The following is a 21,691-nucleotide window of genomic DNA, read 5'->3' on the forward strand; positions in this document are numbered from 1 at the left end:
TATGTAGGTTTTAAAATAAGCCCGATTTAAAGCGTGACAAAAAATGTGACATAAAAACGTTGCACAAAATCATTGCACTTTTACACTTAAGATTTTATATATAGAGAGTAGATTTAATATGTACTAGTCAACGCCACGACCAGTTGTCACAATCGAGGTGCCAGTATATAGTAACAGCACATACCATGACAAAAAAAGGCCTGCCATTATCAATGCTTAATCGGCATTAACATTTTTCATTATTCCTTACGGACTGAATAGCTCCACAATACAGTATGTCACATGGTTGTAGTCCATATTAGCATCATGTAGTGGAAACCTATTGACAGAAATTAGTTACATTGAAGGTAGCAAGCTAATTTAATTATTTCCATTTGTAGTGGTTATCTCAAGTCGGTTGAACTTGTACAATGTAGTACCAATGCAGGTTTCCAGTTGAAGAAAAACATTTTTAGTACAAAATTGTGATTATGAGTGAGGTACACACAGATAGTTAGATGAACGAGTTATTAAAAAAGAACAAACTGTTATTGTGTCTAGACATTCATTTTTAGAACCCTCTCGATCTAGTTATTGTGTTGTGAAGAGCCAGACCCTGACCCGACAGCACTGGGGGCAAGGCAGTGACCCCCACACAAACTACACTGATTTACATTTGACAATCCAACTACTCTGAAAAGTTATAGTCAAAATGTGCAAACTCTGCATGAACAAGTGAGAGCATTGGATCCGTAAAGGAAGCATTACTAACCACTGCACTGTCCCTTGTGGCAGACGGTAAGGGCCCAGGCAGAGAGGGGAGGAGTATTTTCAAGGCCGTATCTTCCCCCGGACCGACAGAGGGCAGCCCCCTTGGCTTCCAGCAGGGCCACGTGTTATGAGCATGGAATCTCAACCCTGTTGTGGCCCGTGGCCACCACCAGGGGGCACCTGGATGTTTTCAGGGCCTTATTTGGCAGCATTTCCGCCACACCAGGAGGTTCTGCCAGAAGAAGCTCGTTGGGCACCTGGACTCCTTCCAGGTGGTCTATAAAAAGTGGCCAGTCACCACCACTCAATAGCCTGAGGAGGAGTAGAGGCAGAAGGACTGGCGGCAAAAAGGGACTGTGTGGTGCTTTGCCCTGTGAGCCTTGTGTTCTGGACTATAAATAAACCATGTGCTGTGTAGACTAAAGCATGTGTTCTGTCTGCCTGTGTCAGGGTTAGGGTGGCTGTATGTGCCTGGGCTTTCACACCCTGCATCTCAGTACAACGTCTGAGTAGTCATTTTCCACTTTTCTGTTTCATTACAGTATCCCCATTTCCTAAAGAGAGAAGGGAACAAGCTTCAGATCATGTTGCAAAGAAGAAAGCGGTACAAGAACCGAACAATCCTGGGCTACAAGACACTGGCTGTTGGGTCCATCAACATGGCAGAGGTATGGCGTGAACCGGGACTGATATTTGACTTTATATTTTTCTATCAGTAAGATTTTCTTAATGTGATTCATTTCTCACTGACAGCATCAGTGGTTTGTGTATTCATAAATATACAGTTAGGTCCATAAATATTTGGACAGTGACAACTTTTTTCTAATTTTGGTTCTGTACATTACCATAATGAATTTTAAATGAAACAACTCAGATGCAGTTGAAGTGCAGACTTTCAGCTTTAATTCAGTGGGGTGAACAAAACTATTGCAAAAAAATGTAAGGCAACTAAAGCATTTTTAACACAATCCCTTCATTTCAGGGGCTCAAAAGTAATTGGACAATTGACTCAAAGGCTATTTCATGGGCAGGTGTGGACAAGTCATTCGTTATGTCATTATCAATTAAGCAGATAAAAGGCCTAGAGTTGATTTGAGGTGTGGTGCTTGCATGTGGAAGATTTTGCTGTGAACAGACAACATGCAGTCAAAGGAGCTCTCCATGCAGGTGAAAGAAGCCATCCTTAAGCTGCGAAAACAGAAAAAACCCATCCGAGAAATTGCTACAATATTACGAGTGGCAAAATCTACAGTTTGGTACATCCTGAGAAAGAAAGCAAGCACTGGTGAACTCAGCAACGCAAAAAGACCTGGACGTCCACAGAAGACAACAGCGGTGGATGATCGCAGAATCATTTCCATGGTGAAGAGAAGGCGTGGAACAGCTCATTATCCAAAGCATACCACATCATCTGTAAAACACAGTGGAGGCAGTGTGATGGCTTGGGCGTGCATGGCTGCCAGTGGCACTGGGACACTAGTGTTTATTGATGATGTGACACAGGACAGAAGCAGCCGAATGAATTCTGGGGTGTTCAGAGACATACTGTGTGCTCAAATCCAGCTAAATACAGTCAAATTGATTGGGCGGCGTTTCATGATACAGATGGACAATGACCCAAAACATACAGCCAAAGCAACCCAGGAGTTTATTAAAGCAAAGAAGTGGAAAATTCTTGAATGGCCAAGTCAGTCACCTGATCTTAACCCAATTGAGCAGGCATTTCACTTGTTGAAGACTAAACTTCGAACAGAAAGGCCCACAAACAAACAGCAACTGAAAGCCGCTGCAGTAAAGGCCTGGCAGAGCATTAAAAAGGAGGAAACCCAGCATCTGGTGATGTCCATGAGTTCAAGACTTCAGGCTGTCATTGCCAGCAAAGGGTTTTCAACCAAGTATTAGAAATGAACGTTTTATTTCCAGTTATTTTATTTGTCTAATTACTTTTAAGCCCCTGAAATGAAGGAATTGTGTTAAAAAATGCTTTAGTTGCCTTACATTTTTATGCAATCGTTTTGTTCACCCCACTGAATTAAAGCTGAAAGTCTGCCCTTCAACTGCATCTGAGTTGTTTCATTTAAAATTCATTGTGGTAATGTACAGAACCAAAATTAGAAAAAAGTTGTCTCTGTCCAAATATTTATGGACCTAACTGTATCAAAACTTTTAACAATTTACTGAATAATTTAGAATTTTAAATAAATCCATAATAATGTTCAGTTGTAACCTTTGGAGCCTTTCAAAAACAAAAAAGCGAATATACGAAGAGCCACTGGATGTTCTGCGCTGGCCTGTGGTGTAGGCTAGTATGGAGTCAGAGGGACTAACATACCAGTAGACTGTGTCGTGTACGTTGCACTTCCCAAAGTTAGGTCACATAAAAAAGACTTGCAGTGTAGGATTTGTTATTCAGTAAAGTCAGAGTTGGTCAAGGGCCTGAATGCTATTCCAAGGGTCCTGTATCTTTGATCTTTAGTGTGCAACACCGAGAAGAAAAACAATAATCTGAAAATCTCTGTCATAATCCAATTACTGTGCTCTTCACAATTATCAAAAAATTATCTGCTTCTGGCATGGGCACCCCTTCATATCACCTGCCCCCCGTTTCATTTTCGTTTCTAGTTTTGTTAGTCAATAAACCAAATAATGTGCTCCTCCCATAGTGAGATTCCTATATAATTGATCAGATTTTAAATTTCTGTGCACCCACCCCTTCTTCACGCCTTGGGATTCAACCCATTCATTTAAAAACCTTCTTCTTTTTAGAAGATTCACTTATTAACCCTTTAGACTCTGCCTCAATACTTCTCCATTTTCTGCTACTTTGATTTAACTGGCCATAACTTGACCATTCCTCACTCAATATGATCAAGACGGCCAGCTGAAATTCAAACCAAGCATCAAAATGGGGAAGAAAGGAGACTGAAGTGACTTTGAACGTAGCATTGATTGTTAGTGCCCGACATGGTGGTCTGAGTATTTCAGAAACTGCTGATCTATTGGGATTTTCTCACACAACCATCTCTAGAGTGTACAGAGAATGGTCCGAAAAAGGGAAAATATCAGTGAGTGGCAGGTGTCTGGGTGAAAATGCTTTGTTGATGCCAAAGTAGAATGGCCAGCTGATAGAAAGGCAGCGGTAACTCAAATAACAACTTGTTACAACAGAGGTATTCAGAAGAGCATCCCTGAACACACAACACGTCGAACCTTGAAGCAGGTGGGCTACAGCAGCAGGAGACCACAGTGGGTGACACTACTGTCAGCCAAGAGCAACTGAGGCTACAATTCACATGGGCTCAGCAAAATTAGACAATAGAAGATTGGAAAAATGTTGCCTGGTCTGATGAGTCTCGATTTCTGCTATGACATTCAGATGGTAGGGTCAGAATTTGGCGTAAACAACATGTAAGGAGGGATTCGTCCTGCTTTGTGTCAACAGTTCAGGCAGGTGCTGGTGGTGTAATGGTGTGGGGGATATTTTCTTTCCACACTTTGGCCCCTTAGTATCAACTGAATATTGTTTAAATGCCACAACTACCTGAGTATTGTTGTTGACCATGTCCATCCCTTTATGCCCACAGTGTACCTATTTTCTTGGTTTCTTCCAGCAGGACAACGCACCATGTATAACACTAGACAACACAATCGGCTGATAAGACCAATTTTCTTAATTTTAGATCCTTATTAAGTATTTTTTCATCATTGTACTTTTTTGACCCTGCCTCTACAAGTTTAGATAGATAGATAGATAGATAGATAGATAGATAGATAGATAGATAGATAGATAGATAGATAGATAGATAGATAGATAGATAGATAGATAGATAGATAGATAGATAGATAGATAGATAGATAGATAGATAGATAAACCCATCCAACAGAACCCACCCACCCATCTAGGAATCAAACAGAAAATAAAGTTTGTAAGACATTTTCAAAAGGGGAGAAACCATAAAAACTCAAGAAGCTGATCACACATTAGTTTAGATATCATTTATAAGCAGGTTACGAGGTTATGATAAACCTTTCTAGGATGATATAAAACAATGATAAATGTCTTATTACTTTTATAATAATGTATTATTATTAGTAACATAGTTAATACCTGCTTTATAATGCATACCCAAACTAAAGTGTGACCAAGAATCTTTATAATATACAAGAACTGTTAACAGAAAAAGTAAAGAAAGAATAAAAGGCAAAAAAAAAGACTTACCTGAAAGTCAGCCCTCAGCAGACGCAGTTCAGTAATCAGAAGCCTTAACGCTTTGAATGCGAGCTACAAGGTAAGTCGTATCTCATTGGGCCCGTCAAGGTGCGAAATATGAGAGAACTCGTGTCTCTGCACAGCCACTCAGCCCGCTTGCTGCCACGTCTCAGTTATCTGCTATCGTGGTACCATCTAGTTCATGACCATAGAACTTTTTTTGACTGTAATAGCTTGCGGAAAATATTGTTATAAATAAGACAGTCAGTTGTTATATTGTCACGAAAAAGGTATAAATTGCTATTGTTTTGAAACAACTAGAATTATTGCAAGATGAATATTTTGATGATAATGACAGATATTAAGATACTGACAATCAATAGGGTGGCGTGAAACCTGCAGGCTCTGGTACTGATGAGGAGAGCTGCCCCGAGGGCTTTTCTTCATCACAAGTTGTCTGACTTGTCACGACTGTCAGGACAGCAGTACATGGACATTCTGTCACCCACTGAGCATAAACAGTCACCAACTGCCAAATGTGTTGTGTGCAACAAGTGTGGACAGGGCAAAGACACACGTTATATTTGTGGCACATGTGCTTTAAAGTTAGGACTCTGCATGGTGCCATGATTCTAGGACTCTTTTAGTCATGTTTCTGGTTAAAATAAAGTAATTAACAGTTTCTTTACGTTTTTGGCAGTTACTGTTGCTTTTTAATACATTGCATTTTTAATGAATTTAATAGAGTTAATTAGCTATTAGCTAGTAATTAGCATATATCCCTAGACCTGTACTGCAGCATCCTGGTAATAACTGGTCCAGCAGTCAATGTGTTAAGTCAGTGTGCAAATACTGTATATACTCACGTATACGTTGGGTCTTGAAACCCAAAAAATCGATCATTAAATCAGACCCCGACTTATACGCCTGTTCAAAAATGTGACACTTAATTTTTTTGTTTTTTACATCTTCTTGCCTCCTTCAATCTCGCACCAGTTTCTCAGACGCATCGGAGTTTGTTGCAGCAGCGCAGTTACCAACTTCTTTCGCCACTTCAACGACGTTTAATTTAAAACCAGCTTCATATTTTCTTCTGATCGAATGCTCCATTGTAGATAAGGGATGCTCTTACGATAAAGGTGTATGAGGGTGTGAGATACAAAAAACACAAAACAGTGGAAATGTTGCATCGGAGTAGTTTGGGTATTACTGTGTGGTCATGTAGGCACAATAGAGAGACAGAGAGAGAGAAGTTAGGAGCATTGTGCTCCGTGGTTACTCGCTCAGGTGGGCGTTAGCATATCGTAATCTCTTGGACCAATAGTGTGAGTTTTCCGCATTCGACTTATACAACCAACATTATAAAATACCTGAAATTATACAGTAAAATCAAGTCCTGATTTATCCACGGGAGAACTTACCTGCGAGTATATACGGTAATAATGAAAATTAGAACAGAAAAAACAAATTGACAATACTCACAAGAAAAACCCAACCAGTTAGCCAGAGCGCAAACAATGAGGGACTGCAAATCCCATGAGTCTTTATAGGGCTGGGAGTAGTCAATCGATGTTTATAGACAGTGTAATAAATCAAAACACACAAGAGACAGGTAAAGAGTTGGGGAGCCTCCCCATATACTGGCTGTAGGTTCCAGTTCAAGTCAGGACAGTCAAAAGTTGCACAGCAGATACACATTTGACAACACAGTATGGTTTCTCGGAGCTCTTATGGAGGAGGCTTAATGAGTACAGGAATTGAACAGACAGAAATGACTGGGTTGGAGACAGGTCGGAAATGACATCATGAGGAATCCGAAGGTGCAATGAATTGATGGAGCGATATGGAGGTATTCATTGTGGGAGATCGGAGCCGTTTCTTGTGGTAAGGTTTTTTATTCTGTCATTTGCCTGTGGGTGTATAGGAAAAGAGAGCATTAGTGCCGTATTCTGAATCCCCATTTCTCGTGGTTTCACATGCGATCTGGCCGTTTGACTGTCCCCTAGTCACATGTGTATGACAACAGGTAGCACCCACAAAACACAGGGAACTTAAAGACATTTAAAGAAACCGTGCAGAAATATTGTTAAACATAACACAAATAATGATACATTAAGTCTATTCACTAAAGGACCAACAAACAGAAGAATATTAGCAGAAATAATCAATCATAATACAGTAATTCAAATTGAAAGATGAATGAAAAAGACAAAACAAAACAGGCCAGGGAAGGAATTCTGGCCAAAAAGTGACATTGTACTTGCTTAGACAAATCACATTTGCTCCTGTGCAGAAGTGAATGCAGTGCAAAGAAAGAAGGTATAAAATTCATAGTCCATTAGTGCTAATCAAGCTTATGTTTTAGGAGAAAACCGTGGATTAAAAAACGGTTACAAAAATGTGTAAAACACACAACTGTGATCAGCATGCAGGCTGTGGTGTCTGTGTCAACCCAGCAGGAAAAGTGAAATCATAAAAGAGTAAGTAAACCTGCCACCCATAAACATGGCTCTCCGCCTGCTTCCTTTCTCCCATGACAAGACTGACATATTATTATCCAAACCACTCTCCTTTGCCATAGGGAAGACCACTAACAACAGGAGCAAATTGCTTCTCAAGTACCCCGAGCCATGACGACACAGCTATTTGTCCATTAGTAAACTGATTCTTGGAGCCTTTCCAAAGCTGGAAAACATGCTGTTTGTGAAAAATAAAAAGCAATAATTGAGTAGTCAAGAATCATGTTACAACTACCTTGCTGATCAAATCTTTATTACTGACACAAAGCAAAAAAAAAAAAAACTCCACCGACAGTATGAGATCAATGGCTCACATTGCAGGGAATTTTGCAGCCAAAATCGATTACTAACTATGCCCATGTTATTTAATTTTAGCAGAATCCATCTGTTTGTCTTCTCATCTGCTCATTCTGTTCAGAATTGTGGAGAGCCAGCACCTGTCACGGGGCTAAATTACACAGTCACAGATGAACAATGGAGAATGCTTTAATGCCAGGACTCAGACGTGGGTGTAAACGAGTGGAAAGGCGTAATGGGTGAAGCAGTATGGCTGTGTTTAAATTGGTGCCACTTGTTTGTGGTTGCTACAGGAGACCTGTGGGGTTTTTAATAAGTGACAGCTGCCAAAATAGCCAGGGACATTCGAACTATACAGAAGACCATCAGGAATCTTCAACATTTCATGTTTATAATAGCAAGAGGTGCTTGGCAGTGTTTCTCTTAAGAACATTTTGGTGACATTAGTTGCTGACCTGGAAGGGGGTTAGGTAGGGGTCTGTTTTAGGGAAGTGGCACTGATAAAAAAAAATATACAACAGTGGTAGATGAGTCTGAAGGTCATGTCACACTATGCAACTTTTCCAGCAATTTTCATAATCCCAATCCTCAATGATGTTCACAAGAACAAAAGAATGGCTTTAAAACGAACAAGTCATTCAGCTTGACTCAGTTTGGCAATCCCTATACATTTAACTTTTGCAAAATTTCCTCAACTTGTGATTTGTAGGTCTCCAAGATACTACAGCTTGGTTTCATGCATCACCGTGAAGAATGTCATTTGTGCGCAATGTACTATGAATCCATCCTTCAGCTTTTCACCTCTTAATCTCTGTTTCCTTAAACGGTTCAACTGCTTACTTTTTTCTTTTTGATAGTTCACACTGCACAAACCCAAAGGTAGTTAATCGATCTCCTTTTTGTAAAATGCTGACAGAAACTGTACACATTATTCCAGGCGATGCATCAGAAGTGTGTAGCATAACTACCCATCTTCATTTTTCTTGGCACTGCTTGCTATGTAACCCTAAATCTTTCTTCTTGGCCTTCTTGGTCTCTTCTTCACATTCTGGTTATAGACAGTGAGAAGTCCACAATGGTCTCCAAGACTTCCTCACAGGATATACTTTCATGTGACAGATCTCCCATTGTGTATTTACAGTGGCTTCAGAAAGTATTGAGCCCCCTTTACTTTCTGCACTTTGGTGTGTTGAAGATTTCATTTTAAATGGACACATTTGCCATGTTGCCCATCAATCTACACCTAATAACCCATAATGGCAAAGTAATAACATGTTTTTAGAAAGGTTCACAAATGTATTAAAAAAATCAAACACTGATATATCTCACTTATTGAAGTATTTAGACACTCAGTTAAGTACTTTGTAGAAGCCCCTTTGGAAGCAATTCTAGGTTTGAGTCTCTACAGGCTTTGCTCACCTGGATGTGAGCAGTAGATCCCAGTCTTCCTGGCAGATCCTCTCAAGCTCCATTAGACTGAATGGGAAGTGTCTGTGAACTGCTATCTTCAGGTCTCTCCACAGGTGTTCTATAGGACTTAAGTCTTGTCCACTCAAAGACACTCAGAGATTTGTTCTGAAGCCAGTCCAGCGTTGTTCTGGCTGTACGGTTTGAGTCTTTGTTATATGAAAAGGCGGACTGTCGCTCCAGTCTGAGGTCATGTGACCTCCGGAGCAGGTCTTCTTCAGGAACCTCTCTGTGTTTGGCTGCATTCTTCTATCCCTTGATTCTGACCTGCTCCTCTGTACCTGCTAGTGAGAAGCACCCCCATAACATGATTTTACCACCACCATACTTCATTATTGGGCAGGTGAGGAGAAGTGCCTGGTTTTTGACAGACTTAATGCCTGGAGTGCTGCCCACAGTCTTCAGTTTTTGTCTCTTCAGACCAGAGAATCTTTTCCCAGTTGTTCTCAGAGTCCTTTAAATTCCTCTTACTGAAGAGTGGCTTCCTTCTGGCTGCTCTACTATAAATTTCTGATTAAAGTAGTGCTGCTTAGATGGTTGTCCTTTTGACAGGTTCTTCCACCCCAGCAAAGCTCTGTTAGAATGACCATTGAATTGTTGGTCACCTCCTTGGTCAAGGCTATTCTTGTCTGGTTACTTAGTATGGCTGGACAGGCAACTCAAGGAAGAGTCCTGGGGCCTCATGTATAAAAGGTGCATACGCACAAAAATGTTGCATAAGCCCGTTTCCACGCTCAAATCACGATGTATAAAATCTATACTTGGCGTAAAGCCACGCACATTTTCACGGTAGCTCCAACCCTGTCGTACGCAAGTTCTCCGCTCGGTTTTGCAAACTGGCAGCACCCACCGTCAAAGCAGTGCTACTGTTCCAGTCCCTTTCTTTTTTAGATCCACATCCCTGACGCGGCTTTATAAATACACTGAAATTAACCGCATATTGTTTATTAGTTTAATGCATCTGATTGTAATTAACCTGTAACAATATAATGGTCCACATAATGGTCAAACTATTCCAAATTCCATAGCTGCTTTAGCGTTGCACCTTCTTCTTCTTTCAGGTGCTCCCATTAGGGGTTGCCACAGCGGATCATCTTTTTCCATATTACTCTCACTGCACCTCTCAGAATATTTATATCACTGTATCTGAGTGGGGAATCACAGCTCTCCAGCAGCTGATCAGAAAGAGAATTATCGGTATACAGCATCAAGCACATGCTGCCTCAACCATGCTGTCCATTGAACTGCTCTCACATGACAAACAGTTCAGAGCCTTTCTTGTACAGACCTCGCGGTTCAGAAACAGTTTCATCCCAAGAACTATAAATGCACTCAATCAGTCCATCAAGTGCTCCTTGTAGAACGCCTTGTACTCATAAGTACAATTACCTCTCTGTAAACTTGCAATACAGTTATAATATTGCACAACCTGAGCCACTTTACAAAGCATGTATTTACATATGATGACAATATCATTTTTAAGATGAAATGCAGGAAAAAATGTTTATTATATTATATAGATAAAATGTTAACATCATTTAAATAATCTATATTGTTAATAATTAAACATGTGAGGACACGATGTTGCAGCACTAGCGACGATCTGGTGCTCTGTTCACGGATTGTTCCTGCCTCGTGCTTTATTCTTGCTGTGGCTGGCGCGACACTGGAAGGATAGATGGATAGAATAATTAAACATGTCCTACGAAGATATTTCGATGTTCCTTAAAGGTTTTGAAGAATCGGCGTTCTAAGCTTACAGATGGCTTAACGTTTATTACAGAGCTGATTGTGTGGCGATTGGGTATTTGGAGAAAGAAAAGTAAGGACAGGAATTGGAGGTAAGTACATTTGAAAGAGACAGCACTGCTGCAGTAAATTATTTTATTGAAGGTCACGCACGGCGCAGGAAGCATCTTGCGTGAGGCAGGAACACTCACCACGCCACCGTGTTCCCATGTTTAATAACATGGTTTGACTCCTATCACCATGAAAATGATATCAAGTACAGTAATCCCTCCTCCATCGCGGGGGTTGCGTTCCAGAGCCACCCGCGAAATAAGAAAATCCGCGAAGTAGAAACCATATGTTTATATGGTTATTTTTATATTGTCATGCTTGGGTCACAGATTTGCGCAGAAACACAGGAGGTTGTAGAGAGACAGGAACGTTATTCAAACACTGCAAACAAACATTTGTCTCTTTTTCAAAAGTTTAAATTGTGCTCCATGACAAGACAGAGATGACAGTTCAGTCACACAATTAAAAGAATGCAAACATATCTTCCTCTTCAAAGGAGCAAACAAATCAATAGTGCTGTTTGGCTTGTAAGTATGCGAAGCATAGCGGCACAAAGCTGTTGAAGGCGGCAGCTCACACCCCCTCCGTCAGGAGCAGAGAGAGAGAGAGAGAGTTAGAGAGAGATAGAGAGAGACAGATAAAAAAATCAATACGTGGCCTTCGAGCTTTTAAGTATGCGAAGCACCGTGCAGCATACTTAAAAGCTGCACACAGAAGGTAGCAACGTGAAGATAATCTTTCAGCATTTTTAGACGAGCGTCCGTATCGTCTAGGTGTGCGAACAGCCCCCCTGCTCACACCCCCTACGTCAGGATCACAGATAGTCAGCGCAAGAGAGAGAGAAAGAAAAGTAAGTTAGGTAGCTTCTCAGCCATCTGCCAATAGCGTCCCTTGTATGAAATCAACTGGGCAAACCAACTGAGGAAGCATGTACCAGAAATTAAAAGACCCATTGTCCTCAGAAACCCGCGAAGCAGCGAAAAATCCGCGATATATATTTAAATATGCTTTCATATAAAATCCGCGATGGAGTGAAGCCGCGAAAGGCGAAGCGCGATATAGCGAGGGATTACTGTATACATCTCAGTATTTTAATTCAGAATGCTGTAATATCACGAATGTAATGGATTCTGTGTCCTGACGGAGGAAGAGAAAGCCCATTTAAGGAACATGTAGTGATTCACAAACATAGAGCACATAGAAGATCAAATACAAAAGAAAGCATGTAATATGCTACTTTAGTTACGATGGGATTTGAGAAACTAGTAAATTAAACGATTTTAAGATGAAGTTTACGATGTTCTACTTTAGTGACAAAATAAACTACGTGATTAAAGTGGAAATTTTGAGATTAAAGTTGACATTTCGTGCTTTTTTCCCACTGTGCTATTTTTTCTCTCTGTACCCTAATAAGCTTTCATATGACACTCAGACGGTGGGCTACGACTCGCCTTTTGATGGCGACGTTGATATCTGACAACTTCTTTTTTATTTCGGGCACTGTGCGACTTTGTGAACTTGAGCTTTTGAGTCTCTCCGACACTCTGTCACTCAATCAACTTCCTTTTGTTGATTATACCACTGTTTAAACCAACAAATAGTAAATTTTTTCTTTGCCTCCACTTGGTATTCGCTGAAATTCTTCTATTTTCCCCCGTGCTTTTGCCATTGTATTTTCACAGAAGGCTGAGCTTAAGGGCTATTTATATTGATTTGCATATTGAAAGAGGCGTAAATCTGGGAGTAGCGTAACTTTTCACGCTGACCGGGATTTATGTAGCGGAAGAACGTGGAAGTTGGTGAACGCACAGATTTATGCATCTGGATTTTTTTGTGTGTACGAACATTTCCGCTTTTGTCCGTACGCCATGTTATCGTGTGAATTCTACGCACGCCGTTATACATGAGGCCCCTGGTGTTTCTAGACTTCTTCCATTTCACAACTATTAAGGCTACTCTGCTCCTGGGAACACTTAAACCTTTAGAAATGGCTTGATTACGGAGGTCTACAGAGTCTTGCTTGGACTACTTTGGTTTTTGTCTCGAGATGCAGTGTGAATTGTGGACCTTATACACACAGGTTGTGTGCCTTTCTAAATATCACACTGACACAAATATTTAGACCCCTTACTGTGACACAAAATCTGGCCCAGGTGCATTCCATTCTTTGGATCATTGCTGAGATGTTTCTACACCTGAACTGTGGCCAATTCAGTTGATTGGACTGATTAGGAAAGACACACACCTATCTATAGGAGGTCCCACAGTTGACCAAAATATATATACTGTATACTGTGATGGACGTCCATGGCCACTACCTGTCCAAGATGCCAACAGAGTGGAAGGACCAGGGGAGAGGGCATTGGTGAAGCAATACCACCCCTGGGACACTAGAGGGCAAGCCCTCCTGGGCGGTTGTGGCACCACGAATACCCGCAAGGCAAGTTGGTAGTTGGAGTTTGGTAAAGCCCTGTTGGGTTCCATCGGGTTCGCCAGGGGGAGCTGCAGAACCCTATAGAAGACCTCCAGCACACCTGGGAGTGATTCCAGGTAATACTGATGAGCCACCTGGAACACTCCTAGGACCTGAATAACAGGAGCCACCTCACTCCATTGAATGGCCACAGTCGGGAGAAAGAGGACAAAGTCTGAGAAGGAGTGGAGGAGGATGGACTGGCGGCAAGAAGGGACTGTGTATTGGTGTTTTGTGCACATTAAGCTGTAAATAAACCGGGTGTTGTGTTGAACCCATGTTCTGCCTGTGTGTGTCTGGGTTAGGGTGGCGGTACTCCCCCTGGTGGCATCACACAAGGTTATGTTGAGGTGCAGATCTGGGATAGGCTACAAAAAGCACCTTCAGCTTTGAGGTTTCCCAAGAGCACAGTGGCCTCCATAATTCTTAAATGAAAGAAGTTTGAAACAACTCGTTACTGTGACCAAGCAATTCTTGAATATTTGATTCAAAGCACAATGCTCCAGAAGGCCTGGTCTTTGCCTTGATGTTCAATAGCAAACTCTAGTCTTGCTCCAGTTTCCTTTTTGGACAGCAAAGGCTGTTTTCTTGGCTCACCACTCATGCAGGTCAAATTTGTGCAATCTCTTTCTGATTGTAGGTGCATGCACTTTGACACCAACTTTGACCCTTCAGCTTAAGGGTGAATCACGCAGTCAAGGACATTAGTGGGAATTCAGGGGAAGTGCATTTAAAACTGAATCCAGGAAGCGCTTCTTTACACAGAAAGTTGTGGGGCTCTGGAACAAACTACTGAGACATGGAGTTGAAGCAAAAACATTGACAGCCTTTAAGAAGAATCTGGATGAGATTTTTCATATTAGCTAAACAAACTAACTTGAGGGAATGGTATCCTCTAGTTAGTCAATTTTTTTATGTGGTAAAATTTTTATATGGCGAAATCTGGAACAAGCTATGTAGTTGAAGCGGAAACCTTGACAATCTTTAAGGAAAATCTGAATGAGATATTGGGACAGCTTTGCTATTATCTAAATAAACAGGCTTGATGCACTGAATGGTCTCCTCTCGTTTGTCAAATTTCTCATGTTCTAGCAGTTGCAAGAGTTACCTGCATATCCAGTGGTGAAATTTTGGCATTCTTGGAGACTTCTTTCAGTATCAGACGGTCAGCTTGTGGGCTGAATTTGCTGGGTTGGCCAGTCCTGGACAAATTACAATACAATACAATTTATTTTTATATAGCCCAAAATCACACAAGGAGTGTCACAATGGGCTTTAACAGACCCTTCCTCTTGACAGCCCCCCAGTCTTGACTGTCTAAGAAGAAAAAAACCCTTGTAGAAAAAAAACCCTTTCCAGGTTGGTTGGGCATGCAGTGGGTATCAAAAAAAAGGGGGTCTATACAATATAATACACAGAGCAAAACACAAGTAATCCTCAATACAATAGTGCAATAGAAATATTACAAGTACAGAGCAGAATTCAACAGTAGATGATATCACATAATAGGATTTGGATTTGTTCAGTGTGCTGGAGACCTCGGCCATCAAGCTGCCTCGCTCTATTGGCCATTCAACAGCTGAGTCAGTGCTGGGCCAGCCAATCCGATGAAAGGACCCCTCTACCCCACGATTCCTGCGATCCTCCATCAGGGATGACTTTACCTTAGGCAGGCAAAACAACTTGACAGGTGGGCCGTGGCACCAAGTGCCACATTTGAGTACTGAAAAGAGAAACAAAATACAGTAGGTGAGGGTTAGTAACAAATTATAACTATCATGTTACTTATGTTTTAGTACTACAGTAATCCCTCGCTGTATCGCGCTTCGCCTTTCGCAGCTTCACTCTATCGCGGATTTTATATGTAAGCATATTTAAATATATATCGCGGATTTTTTGCTGGTTCGCGGATTTCTGCGGACAATGGGTCTTTTAATTTCTGGTACATGCTTCCTCAGTTGGTTTGCCCAGTTGATTTCATACAAGGGACGCTATTGGCAGATGGCTGAGAAGCTACCCAACTTACTTTTCTCTCTCTCTCTCTTGCGCTGACATTCTCTGATCCTGACGGAGGGGGATTGAGCAGGGGGGCTGTTCGCACACCTAGATGATACGGACGCTCGTCTAAATATGCTGAAAGATTACCTTCACGTTGCTCCCTTCTGTGCAGCTGCTTCATGAAGCGACATGCTGCACGGTGCTTTGCATACTTAAAAGCTCGAAGGGCACGCATTGATTTTTGATTGTTTGTTTTTCTCTGTCTCTCTCTCTCTCTCTCTCTTTCTCTGCTCCTGACGGAGGGGGTATGAGCTGCTGCCTTCATTGCAACTGCTTTGTGCCGGTGCTTCGCATACTTAAAAGCCAAACAGCCCTATTGATTTGTTTGCTTTCCTCTCTCTTTCTGACATTCTCTGTTCCTGATGCGCACTCCTTTGAAGAGGAAGATATGTTTGCATTCTTTTAATTGTGAGACGGAACTGTCATCTCTGTCTTGTCATGGAGCACAGTTTAAACTTTTGAAAAAGAGACAAATGTTTGTTTGCAGTGTTTGAATAACGTTCATGTCTCTCTACAACTTCCTGTGTTTCTGTGCAAATCTGTGACCCAAGCATGACGATATAAAAATAACCATATAAACATATGGTTTCTACTTCGCGGATTTTCACCTTTCGCGGGGTGTTCTGGAACGCAACCCCCGCGATGGAGGAGGGATTACTGTAATGACTAACAACAGAGGTGCAGTCTGTACAGTTAATCAGCAGCTCTAAGTCAGGGTGTGCTAAGCTGAAGTAGTGAGTCTTCAGGTTTTGAAAGCTGAGACCGAAGGGGCATCTTTTATAGTAGCAGGCAGACCATTCCACAGTTTAGGGGCCCTGTAACTAAAAGCTCAACCTCCCACTGTTATTTTATTAGCAGTCATTTGGAATCCATGCCACTTGTCGATGGATTTTCTTATGGTGGAATGATGGATTTCAAATAATTTGGTGACGTTTTCAAAATCCTTGTCAGACTGATAGGCATCCACAGCTTTCTTTCTGAGAGCATTGGAGAGTTCATTTGATCTTGGCATGATGACACCACACATGTCAGTAGCAAAGAGAACACCGAACCCTCGACATCTGGGGTTTAAATCAGACAGGGTCTACCTGCAGACTCCGTAAAGAGGCATATAATCTGGAACACCGGATTCTAATCTGATGGATATGAAGTGAAGGGTTGCATTTAGTTTTTCCACAGGACAAATCTGTTCATTTAGATGGTGACAAAGAATACACCATGCCAGTTTTATCTGTCATTTGTTCAGGTCTATCACATTTATCTGTAGGCACTGCTTGCAGTTTGCCCATTCAAATATGTCGAAAAGTCTACCATTTCCATGGGGTGTGCTTACTTTTTCACATATCTGTATGAGGGCAAAAGCACACAAAGTATAGTAACTGATGATTTAAGATACAGATATCTCCGAGCTGAAAAGGTGTCCATAGTTTGAGCTGTGATGCCAAGACCAGAGCAGCCTCACGTGCTACATGGAGAGCAGGTGTCCCAAACCTAAACAAGCACTCACTGTGCCTCCAGCTGTTTTTGGTACAGAACTTCTATTGTTGCTGTCATCCAGAAATAACTCTGCTGACTCACAGGATCGGTCAGATCCGCTCTTTTCCCTCAAGTCTTGTGGGCAGGATCACTGGTGTCTAGTGGCCTGCATTTCCTGTTGTAGCTTGGTTACTGTTCCCTCTGATACTCGCTGACGGTTAATATTTTTTTGGTTCTTTGTTTATTAAATGTCAGAAAATGTCAAGTCATTTTCTTTTGAAAGTCTGAAAATAGAAGAAACTTGCACTGCTGATGTAGGCTAAATTTGACTCTGCTGAGCATCAATGGAGCACAACACTATTGATCTAAAGTTTTTGAATGCTGTGCTGGGCTCTTTCCTAACTGGGACTCTGTAATGGTAGGACAGTATGGAAGGAGGCATAACCCACCCGGGATGGGGCTGAATCCACATCCCATGCAAAGTGACAGTAGGGAGGAGTTGGGATATCAGAAGCAGTTCCTCCTCCAGTAGCTCCGCTGGTGTGGATCCAGTAAGGACGCCAGCAAGGGTTTGTGGGAATTGTAGTCCTGAGAGATAACTCTGTCAGGGTCCTTGAGTGCCACCATAGGGCTCTGCAAGGAGAAACACTCCCTGCTCCAGGATGCTTCCATTGGGCTACATCCCATTACCAGAAGTACTCCTAGGTCTGACATAAAAGCGAGCCGTCCAGCCTCCTCCGGTGAGTCGGGAGGCAGAAGGCAAAGCTCACCTGGAGGAGGTAAAGGAGGATTGTTCATTGAAAGGCCGTAGAATTGTTATAAGCAGCTATCTTCTGCAATAAAAACCTTTATTTTACACCTGGGACTGTTTAGTGTGGTATGTCTGGAGGTTTGGGGCTCAGTGGTACCTCTGTCTTTTACAAGTTGTAGTGGAAGAGTTTCCAACAGTCCTGCTTAAACCAACCCCTGCTTCACCCCCCAGGTCATGCAGCACCCGACGGAAGGCGGGCAGGTTCTGACACTCTTCAGCAACATGAAGGACGCAGCTGCCAAGGTGGCAGAGATCTGGATTTTCTCACTTTCCAGCCAGCCCATTGACCATGAGGAAGGCTCCATGCCAAGTGAGCAGAAGGTCAAGTCAACAGGTACTGTACCCCGGGATCAAGCAATAGTCAAATAACGCTTTTACACTGATAATTATAATAATGATTAATGACATTTATGTAGTGCTTTTGTTGCTGCTCAAAGTGCACTACATAGGCGGTGTGGAGCTGCTTCAACCGCCATTAATGTGTAGCACCCACTTGGATGATGCAGTGGCAGCCATTATTGCGCCACTACGCTTGCCACACATTAGCTATTAGGTGATGAAGGGGTGAAAGATTAGTTAGAGACAAGGGATGATTATGGTGCCAGAATAGACAAGGTCGTGATGAGAAATTTAGTCTGGACATCTTTTCAGGTTTTAATGATCACAGAGAGTCAATACCTTCATTTTACGTCTTATTCTAAGGATAGCGCCATATTTGCAGCCCAGTGTCCTTGTCACTGCACTGGGGCATTGGGATCCACATTAAGACCACCGGATACATACCCTCTGCTGGCCACACCAGCACCTCTTCCAGCAGCTACCTAGATTTTCCTAGATAGCCTCCCATCTAAGTACTGGCCAGCCTGAACATGTTTAGCTTCAAGTGGCTGACCTGTTCTGAAGCGCTGATGTTTGATAACATCAAAACAGACATGGTGTTAATACAGTTGTTCTATCTGTTCATAAGGGTTCAGCAGGGAGAAAAGGTACATTCAATCCTGGTGACTCTGTGGTGAAGTGCATTAGGCGTCTATGGTGCTATATAAAAAGAGTACGCTCAAGCTTAATGGGTGCACTGGTTTTTGGTCCCCAAATATTGCAGAACTTGACAACTAAAAGAAAAAAAAACAAACAGCAAGAGTAAATAATGCAAAAATAGACATCTGCCATCATTAACATCTTCTCAGACACGAGTCCAAAACGAGAGGCAGTAGAGGAAGAGATGGAGTTAAAGCGGTAAAGCTGTTTTTTTTTGGCAGAACTGGCATCAAAGTCCTTCAGGCTGGCAATCTTCAGTCCTGGGTATGAAAAATAGGGCAATTATCAGAATGACAGTGCCCCCCAAAGGACAGGAGTGTCATTATACTTGGTGTCCTCCAAACACACATGCATGTCAGAATGCGGCTACAAAACCAGGCGGCCCAGACAGTGTGTTTTAACAGGGAAATTGGCTGATGACGTATTAATTTGCAAGGGCAACCAGTTTAGCCGGTTTCCTCATTGACACTCTGTGTGTCGTAATCATGGAACCTGCACCCATGAGACATTAGAAAGCACCTGAGCAGGATCAAAGGGGGTTCGAGAAGGAAAGACGGAAGAAAAATCAAGAGAGCAAGATAGAGAGTGAAGTTGGGAGTGCCAGCAGGTGCAAGAGGCACAGCGATAGGGATGGCACTCCAGGGGCTGGTTGATGTAGCTGAACTTTTAGATAGCAGGTGCGACCAAAGGGCTTCAGAAATTGTGAAGCAGCGTGGCACTGAGTCTCGTAGGATGAAAGAAAAATAGCTCCATTTTAACTTTGTCATTTTATTGTTGATTTTAACCCCGGTATTTTATTATTATATTAAATATGGTCTGCGGTGGGTTGGCACCCTGCCCGGGATTGGTTCCTGCCTTGTGCCCTGTGTTGGCTGGGATTGGCTCCAGCAGACCCCCGTGACCCTGTGTTCGGATTCAGCGGGTTGGAAAATGGATGGATTGATGGATTAAATATGGTGCAAACATTCATTCGGTATCCGGGGTTGGGATAAAAACTCTATCTAATGAAACATATATTCTTTCTCTTCTTTCTGGTTTCCCATTCTACCGTTTCTCTTGCTGACTTTGAATTCTGGTTTACGATTAGGCTTTGGTGTATGGGGTTTGTTTTTTACGGTTTCAACTTGTTTCTAGTTTCATCTTCTTCCAGAAGGAATCTTACTTGGTTGGGCCCTTCAGCAAGGCCCTTAACCTGAACAAATTGCCTATGGGTGCTGTACAATTAGGGATGCACCGATACCGAAACGGGTATCTGGTATCGGCCTCGATACCACATTTTCTAAAGTACTCATACTCGTTAAAAGTCCCCCGATACCGGGGACCGATACCACGGTCTGAGAAATGTCTATGTTTGAACGGCGTGTAAGGGGTTAATCACAGGCGCCGAGTGCCCGCCCCCAGGCCCCGGCTGCAGCTCAGAGCAGGGAGAAGGCGAGGCGAGACATGTCAGCCGTGTGGAACTATTTCAAAGTGAATGAAGACGACAAAATAAAGGCGGACTGCAAATTGTTCTCAGCGAAATTGTCCAGAGGAGGCTCAAAAGGTAGCGCATTTAACACAAGTAATTTAATCAAGCACCTAAAATCCCAACACGACAACGAGTACAAAGAGTTTACCCACGCTTCTAAACCAACACAACCCACGCTGCAGCAAACTCTTGCAAGACGAGAGAAAATGTCCAGAGACAATCCACGTGCTGTGAAAATAACACAGGCAATTATCGAGTACATTGCATTGAGTGACCAGCCACTCTCGGAGGTAGAAAATGTGGGATTCCTGCGTCTTCTCCATGTTCTGGAGCCCAGATATGATGTCCCAAGCCGCCGCTACATGACTGACACGGAGCTGCCTAAACTACACGACTCCGTGAAAAAACATATCCACAGCCTACTGCAAGCCTCCTCTGCGTTTAGTTTCACCACGGATATTTGGACAAGCAGTGTTAGCCCCGTGTCGCTAATTAGCCTAACCTCTCAGTGGATAGACGAGAGTTTCTTGTTTTTTTTGTTAAATTATATGACTAAAGCTGTTACCTGTAAATTTAAATCATGTTTTTATTAAGTACTCGATATCGGCAAGTACTCGGTATCGGCGAGTACTGAAATGCAAGTACTCGTATTAGTACTCGTTTTCCAAAAAAGTGGTATCGGTGCATCCCTATGTACAATGATTGACCCTGTGCTCTGAGCCCCAAGGGTCATGCCAAAAGTCAATTTCCCCCTGGGTATTAACAGAGTACATCAAATCAAAATCTTCTGGTCCTCTTCTCGCCTTCGGGCATAATACTGACTCACTAAGATTATTTAAATTAATTCTGCATCATGTAGTGTGATGGGACTTTTAAACTGCACACTGTTGAAATCAGTCTGGTGAGGTGAGTCCCCAGACGTTCTCAAGTGCTGTTATTTATATTCATTTATTCAATAATATGCACACAAGATGGGGCCCCACAAGTGCTTTGTATAAATTAAGAATAACCTCCGCAGATTTGTACTCGACAAAGCAAACTATGTAACACTCATTTGTAGCCCCCTATGTAACCTTGTGTCTATCCCTTTTAAGTGTTTGTGTGCACTGCCTCCAGTATAATTATAGTAATAGACCCCCTGTTTTGTACCCAATGTACACACAGGAAGCAAGATCAATACATACAATGAGTAAAAATATCAATTTATTTCTACTACACTATCTACTCGAGTGATTTTGCTGATTTTGAGGGTGTCTGTCATTTGACCTAGTATTGGGTTATCTGAAAATGTAACCAACTTTATTTCTCATCCATATCACGTAAT

At 42.1% G+C, this 21,691-nt stretch overlaps 1 protein-coding gene across 1 annotated transcript in view; it reads left to right on the plus strand.

The window, feature by feature from the left end:
* The window catches only part of pacs2 (phosphofurin acidic cluster sorting protein 2), a 310,748-nt gene that overhangs the window by 196,710 nt on the left and 92,347 nt on the right, over positions 1–21,691 (plus strand). Inside the window, exons 4-5 of the mRNA XM_051919933.1 lie at positions 1,293–1,418; positions 18,033–18,195. Coding sequence (XP_051775893.1) covers positions 1,293–1,418; positions 18,033–18,195 — 289 coding nt within the window. The remainder of the gene's footprint in view (positions 1–1,292; positions 1,419–18,032; positions 18,196–21,691) is intronic.

This window comes from Erpetoichthys calabaricus, chromosome 16 (assembly GCF_900747795.2).
Source record: "Erpetoichthys calabaricus chromosome 16, fErpCal1.3, whole genome shotgun sequence".
NCBI lineage: Eukaryota > Metazoa > Chordata > Cladistia > Polypteriformes > Polypteridae > Erpetoichthys > Erpetoichthys calabaricus.